Source organism: Phoxinus phoxinus (genome assembly GCF_949152265.1).
Source record: "Phoxinus phoxinus genome assembly, chromosome: 5".
Lineage (NCBI taxonomy): Eukaryota > Metazoa > Chordata > Actinopteri > Cypriniformes > Leuciscidae > Phoxinus > Phoxinus phoxinus.
Window position 1 is genome coordinate 29,360,233 of NC_136880.1, and position 14,966 is coordinate 29,375,198.

The 14,966-nt window shown below is 35.7% G+C and overlaps 1 protein-coding gene across 2 annotated transcripts in view; it reads right to left on the reverse strand.

Moving 5' to 3' along the window:
• Positions 1-605: 605 nt before the first annotated feature.
• Positions 606-14,966, reverse strand: part of nrbp2a (nuclear receptor binding protein 2a) — a 32,779-nt gene continuing 18,418 nt past the window's right edge. For both annotated transcript variants that reach the window (XM_079613491.1, XM_079613490.1), the window contains 17 exons: positions 8,632-8,754; positions 8,351-8,452; positions 8,163-8,252; positions 7,999-8,039; positions 7,282-7,376; positions 6,881-6,904; positions 6,444-6,527; positions 6,243-6,298; positions 6,049-6,144; positions 5,825-5,957; positions 5,557-5,659; positions 5,411-5,461; positions 5,182-5,317; positions 4,710-4,763; positions 4,558-4,621; positions 4,267-4,322; positions 606-3,197 (listed from right to left, as the gene is read on the reverse strand). In XM_079613491.1, coding sequence (XP_079469617.1) covers positions 3,099-3,197; positions 4,267-4,322; positions 4,558-4,621; positions 4,710-4,763; positions 5,182-5,317; positions 5,411-5,461; positions 5,557-5,659; positions 5,825-5,957; positions 6,049-6,144; positions 6,243-6,298; positions 6,444-6,527; positions 6,881-6,904; positions 7,282-7,376; positions 7,999-8,039; positions 8,163-8,252; positions 8,351-8,452; positions 8,632-8,754 — 1,407 coding nt within the window. In that variant the 3' untranslated portion in view covers positions 606-3,098. The remainder of the gene's footprint in view (positions 3,198-4,266; positions 4,323-4,557; positions 4,622-4,709; positions 4,764-5,181; positions 5,318-5,410; positions 5,462-5,556; positions 5,660-5,824; positions 5,958-6,048; positions 6,145-6,242; positions 6,299-6,443; positions 6,528-6,880; positions 6,905-7,281; positions 7,377-7,998; positions 8,040-8,162; positions 8,253-8,350; positions 8,453-8,631; positions 8,755-14,966) is intronic.

Below are 14,966 nucleotides of genomic sequence, written 5' to 3' on the forward strand. Positions count from 1 at the left end.
ACAAAAATGAACAAAACCAACAACAACAAAGCTATTCAATATTTCCATCACCAAGGAAAAAACTGAACACACATTGTGAACAATTATTATTAATAAATATATTGTCTGGCATTAAGCAGCCTATTATATGATTTTCAGAACGGAAACAGTAAAACAATTATGAAAAACAAAATTCATTAAACATCAAAAAACGTAAAATGCATAAAAAAACATTCTGTAATTAATTGTATAAATGTAAAACTGTTAAACACGTGACTTGACTTGCCCCGATACAAAAAATACATAGTATTCATATTATGAATTAAGAATTTTAAATGAGTAGCCTAAATAATTAGAGCTTTAATACAATTTTTTTATAAATATTCTATTTTTTGTAACTTAAAATTCTTAATTATGAACAATATGTAAGGATTGTTCAATTCCATTTGATGGAATTTTACTATTCATTTAAATGTGTAAATCTTGAAAAATGGCTTAAATTAGTTTTGACTGTACCTGACCTGAAAATCCCCTTGTCCTCAGAACATCATAAAATGTTTCAGTTAATATCTACATTCATTGTAAGACCTTTTCTATGTATAAACATGAATGAAATCAGTCATATTAAAGTATTAATAATATATTTTAATGTTATAGTATTTCATGTCACAGTATACAACTTCATCACAAAAAAAAAAAAAACTGCCCAAAACAGAAGTCTGGTTAATGCATTTGATTTAGATGAGAAAGGAGACTAGGAATTAGGAAGAGTACATTTCAAAAGCTGCTCACTGTACATTCATATATCTCTCGTATATACATACAAATGAATCATATTGCAAGACATTTGAGTCTCATTATAACACTGGGAAGATGGTGACTGTTTTTTTTTTTTCATGACATCTGAATCATTTGAATTTGCAAGAATAAATGGAGATTAGAAATCTCCTATAATGGTTTTTTTAAAGCTGCAATACATCCATGCCAATATAACAAAACTGAAAAATTCTGTCAAAGCATTCTTTTCCTGACATGCATATATATTTTTAAGGGATATTGGGAAGTCAAAGCCATTGGAGGGCACAGTACTGAAAGCATCAGTAAAATAGACACTATTGCTCTGGACGGCATGGCAACATAGATGTTTTCACAGAATATGCAAGTGTCAGTCAAATACAGGACAATGTTGTATTTGCAATGTAGTACTCTTGCCATCACAGCACCCAGTACATTTGGCTTTGACATGGTTCAAGTTCTCATTTGCATGTAGAATACATAGAAAGTAGTGTATAATTAATTTTACATGACAAAATATACACATACTGTGGTAATATGTAAATGCCTAGAATAACAGCCCTTCATACCCAAAGGAGGGATTTATTAAAGTAAACCTTTGTTTCAGTCAATGGTCAGTTTATTGTATGTTATCATAATGCATTAATCTGTATAAGAGACAAATAAACAGATAAATGTTAAACACCTCTGAGCAGTCAGCTGATCTAAGATCAGGTCATATTCACATTAAGAAGGCAAATAAAAATTCCATGATAACACTGTTAGCCATGAACAGGACCCCTGTGTTAGTGAACCTATTATTAGCTGCTCAAAATGCTTTTATGATTTATTGTTTGAGTTTGTATCAGTCACTTTGGTTAAAAGCGTCTGCTAAATGAATAAAAGTAAATGGATTTGGAGAACTACTACGTTTTTTTTCTTGGTAAAAGTAATCTAGATGAAGTGCTCTTCTGCTTTATTGATTAAAAATTTGGAAATATCAGATTGAACTTCACTTAGGCTGCATTTATTTGATCAAAGATAGAGTAAACAGTAATATTGTGAAACATAATTGTTATACATTTTAAAACGTAATTTATTCCTGTGATGGCAAAGCTGAATGCTCAAGATTTCTTGTTTGCTTCTCAAGTAACATTTCTTATCATTATCATTGTTGAAAGGAGTTGTGCTTCTTGATATTTTTGTGTAAACTGTGATGTTCTTTTTCAGGATTCTTGAATAAAAAGTTCAAAAGAACAGCATTTATTTCAAAATATATTTTTTTGTAACAATGCAAGTCTTTACTGTCATTTTTGACCAATTTAATGCATCCTTATTCAATAAAAGTATTAATTTCTTTCATAACATCAAAATCTCACTGACCCCAAATTTTAAAACAGTAGTATACCATTCTAAGATAGCATTATTGCCACGGTTTACAAATATTTGCAAAGTTCATTACCGTCTGCATGAGAAAAGCTATTGGGATTACCATAGTGTCATGGAAGCAATTCAAAACAGAGACATTTTAAACTCTGTATAAATCATTTCACATTAAGAGCAAGAAATTAAGTTGAGGGTCTGAAAAAAAATGTTGCAAAAGAAATATAATTATAACAAGAGCACTTGTCATTGTACCGTACATTCGTTTGCTCAAAGTCAGCCTTTAAAGCATACAGATTAAGATAATATAGAAATGTAGAATTAAACATTTTGATACATTTTCCTTTTAAACATGTATACCAAGACCGTGTATTAATTGTTTAAAATAATAAATAATACATTTAAGTCTAGAACAAACATACTCCAATCATATTGCCTGATGGGAAGCAGCAAATATTTCTTAGCCACTAAGCCTCCTCTCTCAGGTTCCCGAAGCTCTGTCAACCTAAAATCATCGGTTTGTGTGAAACTTTGTCCTTTGCTGGATGAGGATGGATAATGCCATAGTCACGATGACTTGGAGAGATGTTTTGAAAAATCCGTTAATCCGTCTTTTAAAATAATAATAACTCACAACCCAAAATGCTGGCACTGAAGGCAGAATCTCTGCAAGTAATGGAAATGTATTTCTTCGTCATGGTAAAATGACATCAGTAATTTAAACTTCAAGATTAAAGTAAACAGTTTGAGCTCTTTGGAGTTTGTGCAGGTACCATGCTGTGTGACAAGCTTTCTCCAGGCCCACCGCTTATTCTCAAGGCATCTTATCATCACCTTCATAATGTAATGTTGCACTTTTGGTCTTATTTCCCTCTAGTCAGTCTGGATCTTTTGCTCTCTCTTTTTCTCAAGCTCTGGCCCAGTCTTCAAGCACGGTCTGTCTATTCTAGGACCAGCTGGGCTTAGTACATCACAGCCATGGCAGTAGGGGAGGTGGACGTCCCTGACCAGTGCTTACATAATGCATCCTCAAGAAAACATGCCAACTTCTCGCAGTCTTCCTGCAGGACACAAAAACCAGACAATCACATTCACACATAAAGCAAAACTACATGAGCTATGTTTTTCATTCCTTGCCACAGATGCCTTTGAATTGCACACTAGGGGACTAAAAATGTACTATGTACAATGTGTTATGTATAAGTATTATGCTACGACTTTTACTTAATTCATCAGTTAAACTGCTTAGGGGTGGGTGATATGATCCAAATTGTAACCTTTTGATTTATACGCATCTTCTTTTTTTTACCATGGCAGTGATGTACATCTTTAAATAGTGATTAGGCTTGTCACTACACCAATATGTTATAAATTAAAACAAAACCTTAAAGGCTTCACAATCCTCCTTATCACCACATCACAAATTCCAAACTCACAAATTCCATTTCAAACTCCAAAATACAATTAGTATATCCAACTTGACTCACATACATATATACATATATACATATATATATATATATATATATATATACACCGTACAATTACGTAAAGTAATATATCGCAAATCTGCTTTGTTTATATCGTCACAAAATCCAACTACTTTACCTACAATCATGTAGAGCAAATATACCAAATTTCAACTGCCTGATTGTTTTGATCATTCTTAGGTGGGTAGATGCAGTCAGTATGGACTGTACAAAATACAAATGAGAGTTAGAGGTGAGTGGGGCAGTTTTATCTGTGCTGATGAGTCAAATATTGAGGTTCATTTGTTCTGTGTTCTGTTAATTTGTTAATTTTGTATTTGTATTGTATTTTATTATTACTGGTAGACAGATCAGTTTTCGGTAGCTAATCGTCATGCACTACGATATGAGTTCTAAAATCATCTCACAATATAAAACATGTTTTGATATCTGCCAACTGGATGGCATCATAAGCTGAAGCTAAAAAGATTGAGCCCATCATACACTATGTGATTTTCTGTGAAATTTGTCAACTCCAACTGCCCAAAACAACTTATATCGACTGCAAATCGAGGCAAAAATCTGAACAAAAGTAGTCTAGCGTATATTCCAGCCTTAAGTTAAATAATAAAGCCTGATGGTTAGAAGAAGTCATGCTTACCTCACTGATGAAAGCATGGTGAACCAACTCACTAGCTAAATCTTTGGGCTTGTCAGCTGTGGGAAAAATAAATATATATTTATTCATTTTTAAATAAGAAATATATAAAAAAAAGGGATCTTTTTAAAGAATTTATATATTTATATATATATTCTAGTTTTTATTTATTCTTTAAAATATCTATTTTTATTTATACAATTTTTTAAAATCGCACAATAATTACTTGCCTAAACTATTTTAGAAAATAAAAAAAATGCACCAAGAACACATTTGAATGTGATAATCACTTACATGGCAAAACATCACAGCTAAGCTGACGGTGAAGTCTGTCATCCATCTTTAAAAAGAGAGAGAGCTACAGAGAAAGAAAGGATAGATTATGCAAAATATTTACAGAAGCCAAGTAAAACTACAAGCCAAAAAAAAAAAAAAAAGTAACTCACATGACTCCTTGTGCCTTCCTCATTTGCTTCCAGATTACATTGGATCTGTACAACCTGTACGAAAACAAGCCGAACACACCAGGTTTTTAAGAGGACAGTATTACTAAGAACTAATAGAAAGTAACTAAAATACTATTTGTACATGGATGAGATGCATTGAACACCATTTCTAGGAAATGTTAAAACAAATGTCAGCTTTTTCAAATTGACCCTTGCTCATCATCAGTGTCATAACAGGACACAATTCCCATTAGTCATCCAAACATTTGTTGGCTAATATTTTGCTTAAAAAAATACAACACAGCATTTCAAATGAACTGTAAATCTGTTTAGATGATGTTTTTTTTTTTTTTACACAAATGAACTGATTCACTAACGTATTCAGACTTCCTAAAGCTTCATATGAGGCATAGCATCACTACTTGTGGTTAGTTGCTCCCAACACTGCTTCTAAGATAAACCTTCTTCTAACCTTTCTGGTTTCAGTCTCCTGTGGTTCTGGGGTTGGGGTTTTCACAGTCTCCATCTGTTCCTGCGACAAAGAAAGAGCGCGGGGGATAGGATGTGGCCGATGGGAAGCAAAGTTCATCAGGGGATATATGCCATTTCTGTTCATGCAGAAGAGGAAAGGTTTCAAATCCACAAGCATGGAAACAAACACAGTCTAAATCAAGGATCAGCTGATCTTATCCATGACTCACTTCACATCTTCAAGAAATTTGTCCAGTTCCAGAGGCGAGACGTGAGAATACCTTGAAAAAAAAAAAAAAAAGGGGAAATATGTCTAAACGTGGGAAACAATCACAGAAGAGAACCAGACACTTCACATTTTGTTTGAGAAACTCACTTTAGATGGACTCCAGGTCGGTCACGATGATTGATCTCTGCCATGATACCATTAGGGTCAAAAGATTTGGTCTTCTCTTCTACACAATTCTCAGGAAGGAGATCTGGAAAAAAAATAAAAAATAAAGTTGGAATGAAACGACAATTCCCTTTTGGATGATTGGGCCATTCATAACGTTTCTGTTATTTCTGAGGTCAAAATTAATGCATTATTACTGTATGGTTTCAGGAAGGCATGAACAACAGTGTTTTTCACATGTTCCACTTACACTGGTTATTGATAAAGCAATGCGCAGCAAGCAGTTTTAAGGAGTGGACCTCAAATAACACTCTGTGGAACAGCAGGTCATGAGCCGTGGGTCTCGACTTGTTTTCTGTTAGTACACACGACTGGATAAATTCCTGTCAGTGTGAAGAGTAAAAGGCATTCAATTAATCAAAAAGAATTAACCAGGGCTGTTTTAGTTATAAACGTGGACTTAAAGTCTTTTACCCTCATGAGAGGGTCCTCAAGTGACTTTCCAGCATGATCAACGGCCTCTTTCGAAACTGCAGCGTCTCCATTGGCCTGGATTTCCAACACTGCCATCTAAAGGAGAATGTGGAATACAACATTAAAGGTCATAATTCAGTGTTGATTAAAATAGTGTTATTTTATTTTTAAATTTATTATTTTAATTTTCAGACCTCCAAGGCACAGATACCAAATGAAAATATATCGATGGCATAGTCATCTTCAGCAACTGGAGAAGAAATAGTACGGTATATAATAATGTATATTTCTTTATTACAAATTATAAGCAAAACAACTTTACTTTGTTGAACAAAAAAAAAATATTTTCCAGGGTTAAATAAAAAATGTCCAGATTGCAAAAGGTGTAAACTTACTTCCATACTCTGGAGCAAAAAAATGCTCGTTCCGCATTTCATCTCGATGTTGATGCACATTCCCATGAATCGCCTCAGCAAATACTAAGGGAAAAGGAGACACAACATTAAAATTAAACTCTATTTATAACATTTAATGGATGGAAGAATTTTAGCCAGTAAACATACATGGATAAAATGTCTAGCACATGGGCTAGAGTCCAAAATAAATACTCTGAAGGGGGATGTGGGTCTTATTTTCTTTCTTTACTTCTTAGATTGTCAAAGCTGACAAGAAAAGTTACAGTACATTACACAACTGCCAGGATTTTGGGCCAATATACGCAAAGCATTGTTTAAGGAAGGAAGGAAAAGAAAAAGTCTAAGTATGGCCCGTGTTTTCTTTCTGACGAGATAACCACATTCCTGTGCACATGGCATATGGAACTCAGACTCACCATTTACAAACAGCCTGTGCCAAACTGTGAAAGAAAGACGACATAACATCTGTGTTAGAGATTCTATGTTAGAGATGATCAAAAGTCAAATAATTTTGAGCTCAAAGGGATAGTTCACCCATAAATGAAAATTATGTCATTAATCATGTCGTTCTAAACCCGTAAGCCTAAATTAAATCTGTTCATCATGTAATGGTGATTACAGTGGTAGTGGTAGTTGCGTAGCTGTCAATGGAGAGTACAGAAAGCTCTCAGATTTCATCAAAAAGAAAAAAATCTGAATACAGATGAATAAAAGTCTTATGGGTTTGGAACGACGTGAGGGTGAGTAAATGAGGACAGAATCGTAATTTTTGGGTGAACTAACCCTTTAAATAAAAGGTAAAAGACTACGGTCAAACCTGAGCCGATCTTTATGAGGCCGTTGTGCTGAATAAAGATGGTGTCACAGGTCAGGTTACCGTGGATAATGGGCGGATCACATGAATGCAAGTAACTAAAGAACGAAAGGATAAAACGTCAGTATCCACAAAATACCCACACTGATTAAAAAAAGCACGTAAAAAAAAAAAAATAGATTTTCCATTCAAATTAACCTTTTATACATTGAACTTTTTCTGTCATTATAATTTTATTGTAAATATAAATAAATGTAAATTTTATATATAAAGTTGCAAAACATTGAATGTTTTAAATATTTGAAGAAAAAAACTTTATTACTAATAAAATCATATAGAGACAAAATATAATTTATAAGAGAATTAAAACTGTACTGGTTTAAAAGCTGAAGTGTGTAACTTCTAGCGCCATGAAACTTTTTTACTCAAACACTACCCTCATCTGCCATTGGCCAAACAAACAGACAGCCCCGCCCCCAAACTGGCACCATTGGTTGAGTCAGTGTTGCTATGCTAGGATGGTCAAGATGCTCAAACAAACAAGCAATGTTTTGATAGCCACAGAGCCACAGTGTTTACACTTTTGTACAAATCAACCTACATATAACCGTCTCTGTATATTAAGCTGGGAAAATATTTTTAGTTTACCTACACACTTTAGCTTTCACAGCAAATTTGCAGATGATTTTCGGAGATAATATTGAATTCTCAATGTCCTACCTGAGTGCAGAAAGTATCTGCGTGCACCAACGCTTCCATGCCTGAGACACACAGAAAGTACCAGTGTGTTAAGTGTTTGTCATATTTCTGCCAGAAGGTGGTGTAGTCCTCCAGCTTTTCTGCATGAAGGGTTTTCACTTTCAATGTTCGATGAAACGTCTCACCTTCACATTCATAGTTTTGTGGTTTTTCTTAGTCTTCTTCAAAAACTGCTTGAGACTTCCAGATGACATATATTCAGTGATAAAAATCACCTGTGTGGCACGAAAAAAAGAAAGAAAACATGAATGTCTGAATTCAGGGCAAAGTTCACAGAAGCGTTTGTTTTTATCAGGTGTGTTTTGAGACTCACCCTCGCTCTGCTCTCTCTCATGTCCAGCCAGTACTTGTGAAATTTTACGATGTTCGTATGCTCCACCTGCATAAGGTTCTCAAACATCTCTCGTATCCGCTCCTGCATAACACGAAGTACATACACACTTGGTTTTACAATCTCAAGCATTTTGCCTGTCACTGTACCACCATTCCAGAACGATGACGCTCCAATACAGTAACATTTCACAGATGTTTGTGGTGTAGCATGCCAAGTATCCCTCCCAGAATACTGATGTTGGAAAACAAGCATGGTCTTACCTCAAAGGACTTGAAAACCTTCTTGTCTGAAAACTGCACTTCGTTCCACACCACCTCCACCCCCTCTTCGGTGTCCATGGCCAAGTACGCACTTTCAATGCCTGGGACATTTCCCTGACTGACCTAAACCAGAGAGAGAGGAAAGAGTGGAAAGAGAGTTTTAGTGCTGCCAAGTTCATACAAAGTACCATTTAGCCAGTGATATCTGCAATATTTACTTCATATTGCACAACTTTCTACAATGTTTGCAAATGTGATATTTTAGTATCAGCTTCTAGGTATTGTAAGTACAGGAAATTTGTATTTCTGTGAAAGAAACGCCCCCTTCTCTACAACTCTCCCCCCCTGCTCCACAACTCTCCCATGGTGCACGTTGTGGTTTGGGCAGCGATGAGCGAGAATGAAAACACAGACCAAAACGGCCAAGAATTTACAGGCCATTCAAAGTCTTTGTAATGCTGTAAATGAAGCTCACAATACAGAAGTGGGCACACTGCTGTTTGCTCCCCAAAGACCTCAAGTCTCCACCTTTTTTGGACAGAACCAGACCTTTTATTATCACAACTGTCGAAAGGAAAACAAACCGTCCAGGTTTTTCATATTTTGATTTTCTATATTTATAGCCTGAATTTGCTCCCCTCCTGCTGATCATTGAACACAAGCTATGTGTTTTGGAGACAGACACAACATGATCCAGTCACGCTGAGATACAGCTGCCCTCTAAAAGGCCTTGGATGGATTTAACTATCTCAGATTTAAAAACATGACTACAAATTGATAATACTGTTTGGTAGGTTTCAACAAAGAGCTTTTTCATTTGTCAGGGCATTCAAGAACGATAAAATAGGAGTAGAATAAGCTGTACATGTTAGAGAGTCATTATAATGTTTACAACGCTAAATAGTATCAAGTACCAATCCAAGCTCAAATAATGTGCTTGATTGATTACAATATCCCTATGACGGTTCATCTTAAAAATTACATTTATTTTGGTATTACAAGCGCATTGACTGTCACTCGCCATTGTGTTCCAGGCTCAGAGGGTAAATAATGACCATTAAAAGGACAACCTCAGGGCAACTAGTTTTATGACACTTTTACTGATAATGGCAGAGCACAGAAAAGCTGGGTTATGTAAGGCAGAGAACACAAGGACACCAAAAACATGTCCGATTACATTTGGAGTTAATTAATTCCCTAGATGCCGCACAAACAGACAAGGAATGTCTTTGAAAACAAATAAAAAAACTTTCAAGTTCCTCTGAGAGCCAGAGTCTCCTTCTACCCAGCTGGCGAATACAAATTATGGGCAATCAAAGGCGGCTGACCCTGGATAAGAATTGTACCCTCAGCGTGCTCCAGTGACGTATATATAATATTACTAGGATTTATTTTTTTATTTAATAGACCAAATTATGGTCTATTAGCCATGGCGCATTTTAAATTAATGTTTAAAATGCAGAATGCATATATGTAGTTGACATAAGGTCTACTTTAGCATGCATTAGGCAGCATAGATGTATCCTTCACTGCATTTGATTTTCCAGAATCCTGTGCTTCCATTCTGTGACAGTTGAGCTAGAAAAACAAAGATGGCGTCTGAAAGTTGCAGCTGGTCGTCAGTTTGTGTGTAAATGTACATCAAAGTTTTTCACTTATGTCATTTCTAGTAAGAACTTTTTTAGGCATTCAAAATTCACTTCGTTTTCTCCAAAGCTCGCTCTATTTTGCTGTAGACCGTTAAACCATTACACTACCCCAGAATGCGGTCCAAAATCAGTTTCGTGAGGTACCTTCGTGCGCAAACACTGCCTGCAAAGTCATTGACTGATAGGCCAGCGAGGCAACAAGTCAGTTGCCTAAGCTTTCGGACGCAGCCCTCAAGTGACCAAACAGTCCGATTCCCGAACACATGGCTCTTATTGAGTCGATTCATTTAAGTTAAATCAAAAACATACAGTGAAATCAGTGTAATCCGATTCCCAAATGAATGACTCTTATGAACGGTTTCTTTTAAGTGACTCAAAAACATACACTATGACCACTGTAATTTGTTGATTTATAAAAAATAAAAACTTTGCATATAATCCACTGCCAAACAAATTACTTTTATGAACAGATTATTTTAGATTAATCAAATTCAAACTTTGTGATTAGTGTACTCCGACTGAACAAAAGACCTTTTTTTTTTTTGACAATTTCACATTTTGATTAGGTCTGAGAACTGTGAGTGATTTGTTGTTTGATTCTCTTGGTGTCATGTCTTGATGTAATTTTATGTTTCTATGTATTTTATAGTCATTTACTACTTATGGACAGCACTTTGGTCCATTTTAATGGTTTTGAAAGTGCTTTATAAATAAAAGTTGAGTTGAGAAATTTTTTTTTTTAAGTGAATCAAAACACAGTGTGACCAGTGTAATCAGATTCTAGAATGAATGATTCTTAGAAGCAGTTTTTGAAGTGTATCAACAACATACATTGTGACCAGTGTAATCCGATTACTGAACGAATAACTTATGAGCCAGTTCTTTTTATAGCCAATCAAGAACTTGCAGCACAGACAAAAATAAAATCTAGTGGAATGCGTCAAACTACCCACAAATAATATAAACCACTGTCAAAATGTAGTTGTGGTGTTGAAATCTGGGTTTGTGGTCCGTCTTATGTGAAGTTAATAAAGAAACTACCAAATATCAGGAAACACTGTGCCCAAAAAAACAGCTGATATAATCTCCCACTCAATTCTTTAAAATCCTTTCTGACATGAACCCACATAAAAGCTTTTCCAATGAAAACAAACATTACGATCTTCATTTCCTGCCCTTTCATCCCCTAACCTGCATCTGTCACAGATAGACTACGTTTCCAGCTGTATTTCCTCTTCCTGCATAACGTAAGAAATCTAATAAGTTGTTCTGTGGAACCACTTTTATCTCTGAAAACTTGACCCTGAATGCTCAATTTTCTCTTCTACATCATATTAAACATCTGAGGATTAACAGAGAGAAAATGTGAATGGCTTGCATGCATACCTGAATGAATCAGAGCTTTATATCCAGGTACAGCTTTTCAGATATACAATTATCATCTCATCAAGAATGGAGCTTCAATTCAGCACACTAACCCCAGATGCACACTGGGCCCCCTAGACAGGACTAAACGTTTTGTCTGGTACAAAGAAGAGCCTCACTCTGTGGCGTCAGGTCACCTTTCTCAATCAAAAAGGTAGCCGACCCATAGAGCACGGATTTTAACTGACATACAGAAGACACTCATGTCTGTGCCGTGCTGTAATTTTGGAACAAAATGGTTTGTGTAACTCTTAGCTGGAGAGTGACCCATTCCAGATGTTCCAGATGTGAAAACAAGAAATCCTTGTAAGCTAAAGTGCCAGTGTCACTCAAGACCACCAAATAGCCTGAGGGGACCCTCCTCAGGGGTCTGGGGGCGGAGATGAACACATTGCATGACACGACATGCAAGAGATACAAACGTGCTGCTCTGCATTTTTGTGGTAAAGCTCTCCAAGAATTGAGGAGTTGCCTAAGATGAGCAGAAATGCTGGTATTCCCCCCCCCTGTCATTCACCACCCCACTATTTAAATGGAAAACAAGACACTTTGACCTGCAGAGTGTTTGATGCTATCAATTTAGTCTAAGAACCATTGCATTTGCATAGCATACATTTTACGCAAGGAATAATTGCCCAATTCTAAACACAATTACTCTCAGTTTACCAATGTGCAATGTAGAGCTGCACGATCACAATCTCAATTCAAAAACCACACGATCTCATTCCTAAACGACAACGATTCAGCCATCAAAACCTTAGATAAGTTTGATCACTCCGAGCATTCAAATCTGTGTTCGCACTGCCGTTGACACAGAGAGAGCAGTTGTCATGTATAGATCAGGTTAGCTGCCATATTGAGATTTCAAACTTTTCAAAACTCAACTTTAAAAAAAAAATTGTCTAATGAAAGTATTTCTTTTAGAAAGACGTTTTATCAGCTGAACAGTCGGAATGTTGTTAAACAACAGTACAATAATCCATTGAATGCACTTCATTCTGTCCCCCACAGCCTCGGTTTCATTCCTGTCAAAAAAGAAAAATGGCACTACCCTGACTAAGGTCTATGGGTATGAAACAGCTTAACAGTCTTTTCAACCACACAGTATCATTATTACAATAATTCAAATGATCACATAAGTAGAACTGGAATGAAAGTTTACAGTTAGGATATAAACACTGATGTCTACGCTAGCAAATCTACCTTTTGAAAGTAACTTGACACTACAAATAAAGATTGCATCATTACACCAGTAGTTGGTGAAGGCTGACTGTTAAAAATGCACTTGTCCAGAAGGAACCTTTTTGCATTCTATAGTTGTGCCTTAAAATTAAGGTGTTTTGGGTACAAGTATGTGATATAATATGATATCACAGATTCATGGAAGTGATTTTCCAGTGGATCTAGAAGTTTGTTTATAAGGTATAAGGTTAACCTTCCACATAGTCAAGCAAGCTATTAAGCTTGCTGAAATGTTGTTGATAAGAGCTAAAAAAATGCATTGCTTTAAATGGAAAGACATTGATGTGCTAATTGGATTGCGGTTGGAGGTTTGTCGCTGTGTACCTTTATAAGAGATCACATATTCAATGAGGGGCAAAGGGGTATTATTTTATAAAATCTGGAAACCCTTTTTGAATTCTTTTTTTTTATTTTTTTTATGACAGATTTTTTTAAATAATTAATATACATTAATTAAATATTTATTTTAAATAGACTGCAGCAATTAACAGTTGGTCAGAACCTCTAGTAAATTACATGTTATTTTGTTTAATTGTCTATTCAGAATCATGGAATATTTTAAACGAAAAATCGCGATTCTTAATTTATCCAGAATTGTGCAGCTGCAGTGTGACAAAGTCTTACAAGGATATCTTAACCCAGGGTTTAGTTATATATATATATATATATATATATTTTTTTTTTTTTTTCAAAAACAGACAAAAATAACCTTAACAAAAATATGTCCAATATGTAAAGTTAAACAAAACTAAAAGGGGGGATTACGATATAAAGGGCCAACCTCTCAAACAAAGTATAATCACAATAATTACAAAAAGTACATGTTACAAATTTGAAATAAATAATAAATAAATCATAGTCCTTGTGGCTAGACAAAAAGTTAAAACTGGTTCCCATATTTTGTTGAATTTTTCAGAATTCCCAGAAATGGTGTATCTAATTCTTTCCAGGTGTAACGTATAAGTGAGTCCGGATAGCCAGTGAGAAAAGAGGGGCGTAGTATTTTTCTTCCACAAAAGCAGGATAACTTTCTAAGCTACTGTCATACAATATTGAACAGGTTATTGTACCTTTGGACTGAGAGACTCCAGTGAGTCTGACCAACAGTGGGTCTTGTTGGTTTAAAAATGACTGGTTAAACATTTCCCTTAGAGTTATTGGGAATTACAAATTGCCAAAATGGAATGAATCACAATCACCGCTGATCGTCAGGTACCTAGACGCTCGGAGAAGAGCATGCTATCAGTTGGACCATTCCTGAGATTCACACACTTGTCAGTCACTTAAAGGAACTATTCAACGTGATAATCCTACGGGTAAAGTGTCAAACTCATCAAGCTTTCATTGCATCCTCTACCAGCTTGAGCTGTATTGTGCAACTTCTACCAAAGAATGAGTGCTGACAGATGCGTCGTATTTTCAACTCCTGCCTCAGGGCGTCCCTCTCCCAAACCGCTCAACCTTTTATCTTGCACTCACATATGAAATAAAAGAGTAGGCAAAATCAGCAGTAAGTGATGAATACCGCTGCTTTCGGGTAAACAGAACAAAGTAGGTGTGTTTTTTAAAGTAGGAGGATGAAATAAGGCAGGAATCGAAGGAGTTTAAGGCAGGTCTACAGTTGCACTCTTGCCTAAATATGTGCTCAGTTGCTGTTTGTGATCTGCAGGATGGTATTGTTCAACACACCAGGATTCAGAAGCCCAAATACAGGCCAGTGGTGCATTAGTGGTGCACCACTTTATTACATAAACCTGAACATTTTAAAAGCCACATCAGGACAAGTGCACCACTGGGTTTGCATGAGTGGCACTTTTGAAGTGAGGATCGGTCACAGCCAGCTTGTAGGATTGAAGTCTGCAGCATTAACCAAGATGAGGGCTCTAGCTTTGAATGAGGGGTTAATGCGAAAAACGATCAATGCTGATGGACTTGGAGAGATCATAAACAAAGAAAGGTGCCATATGTAGCAGACGACATCAGGTGACCGAGTAAAAAGAGAAGCAAGAGAGAAGGGCA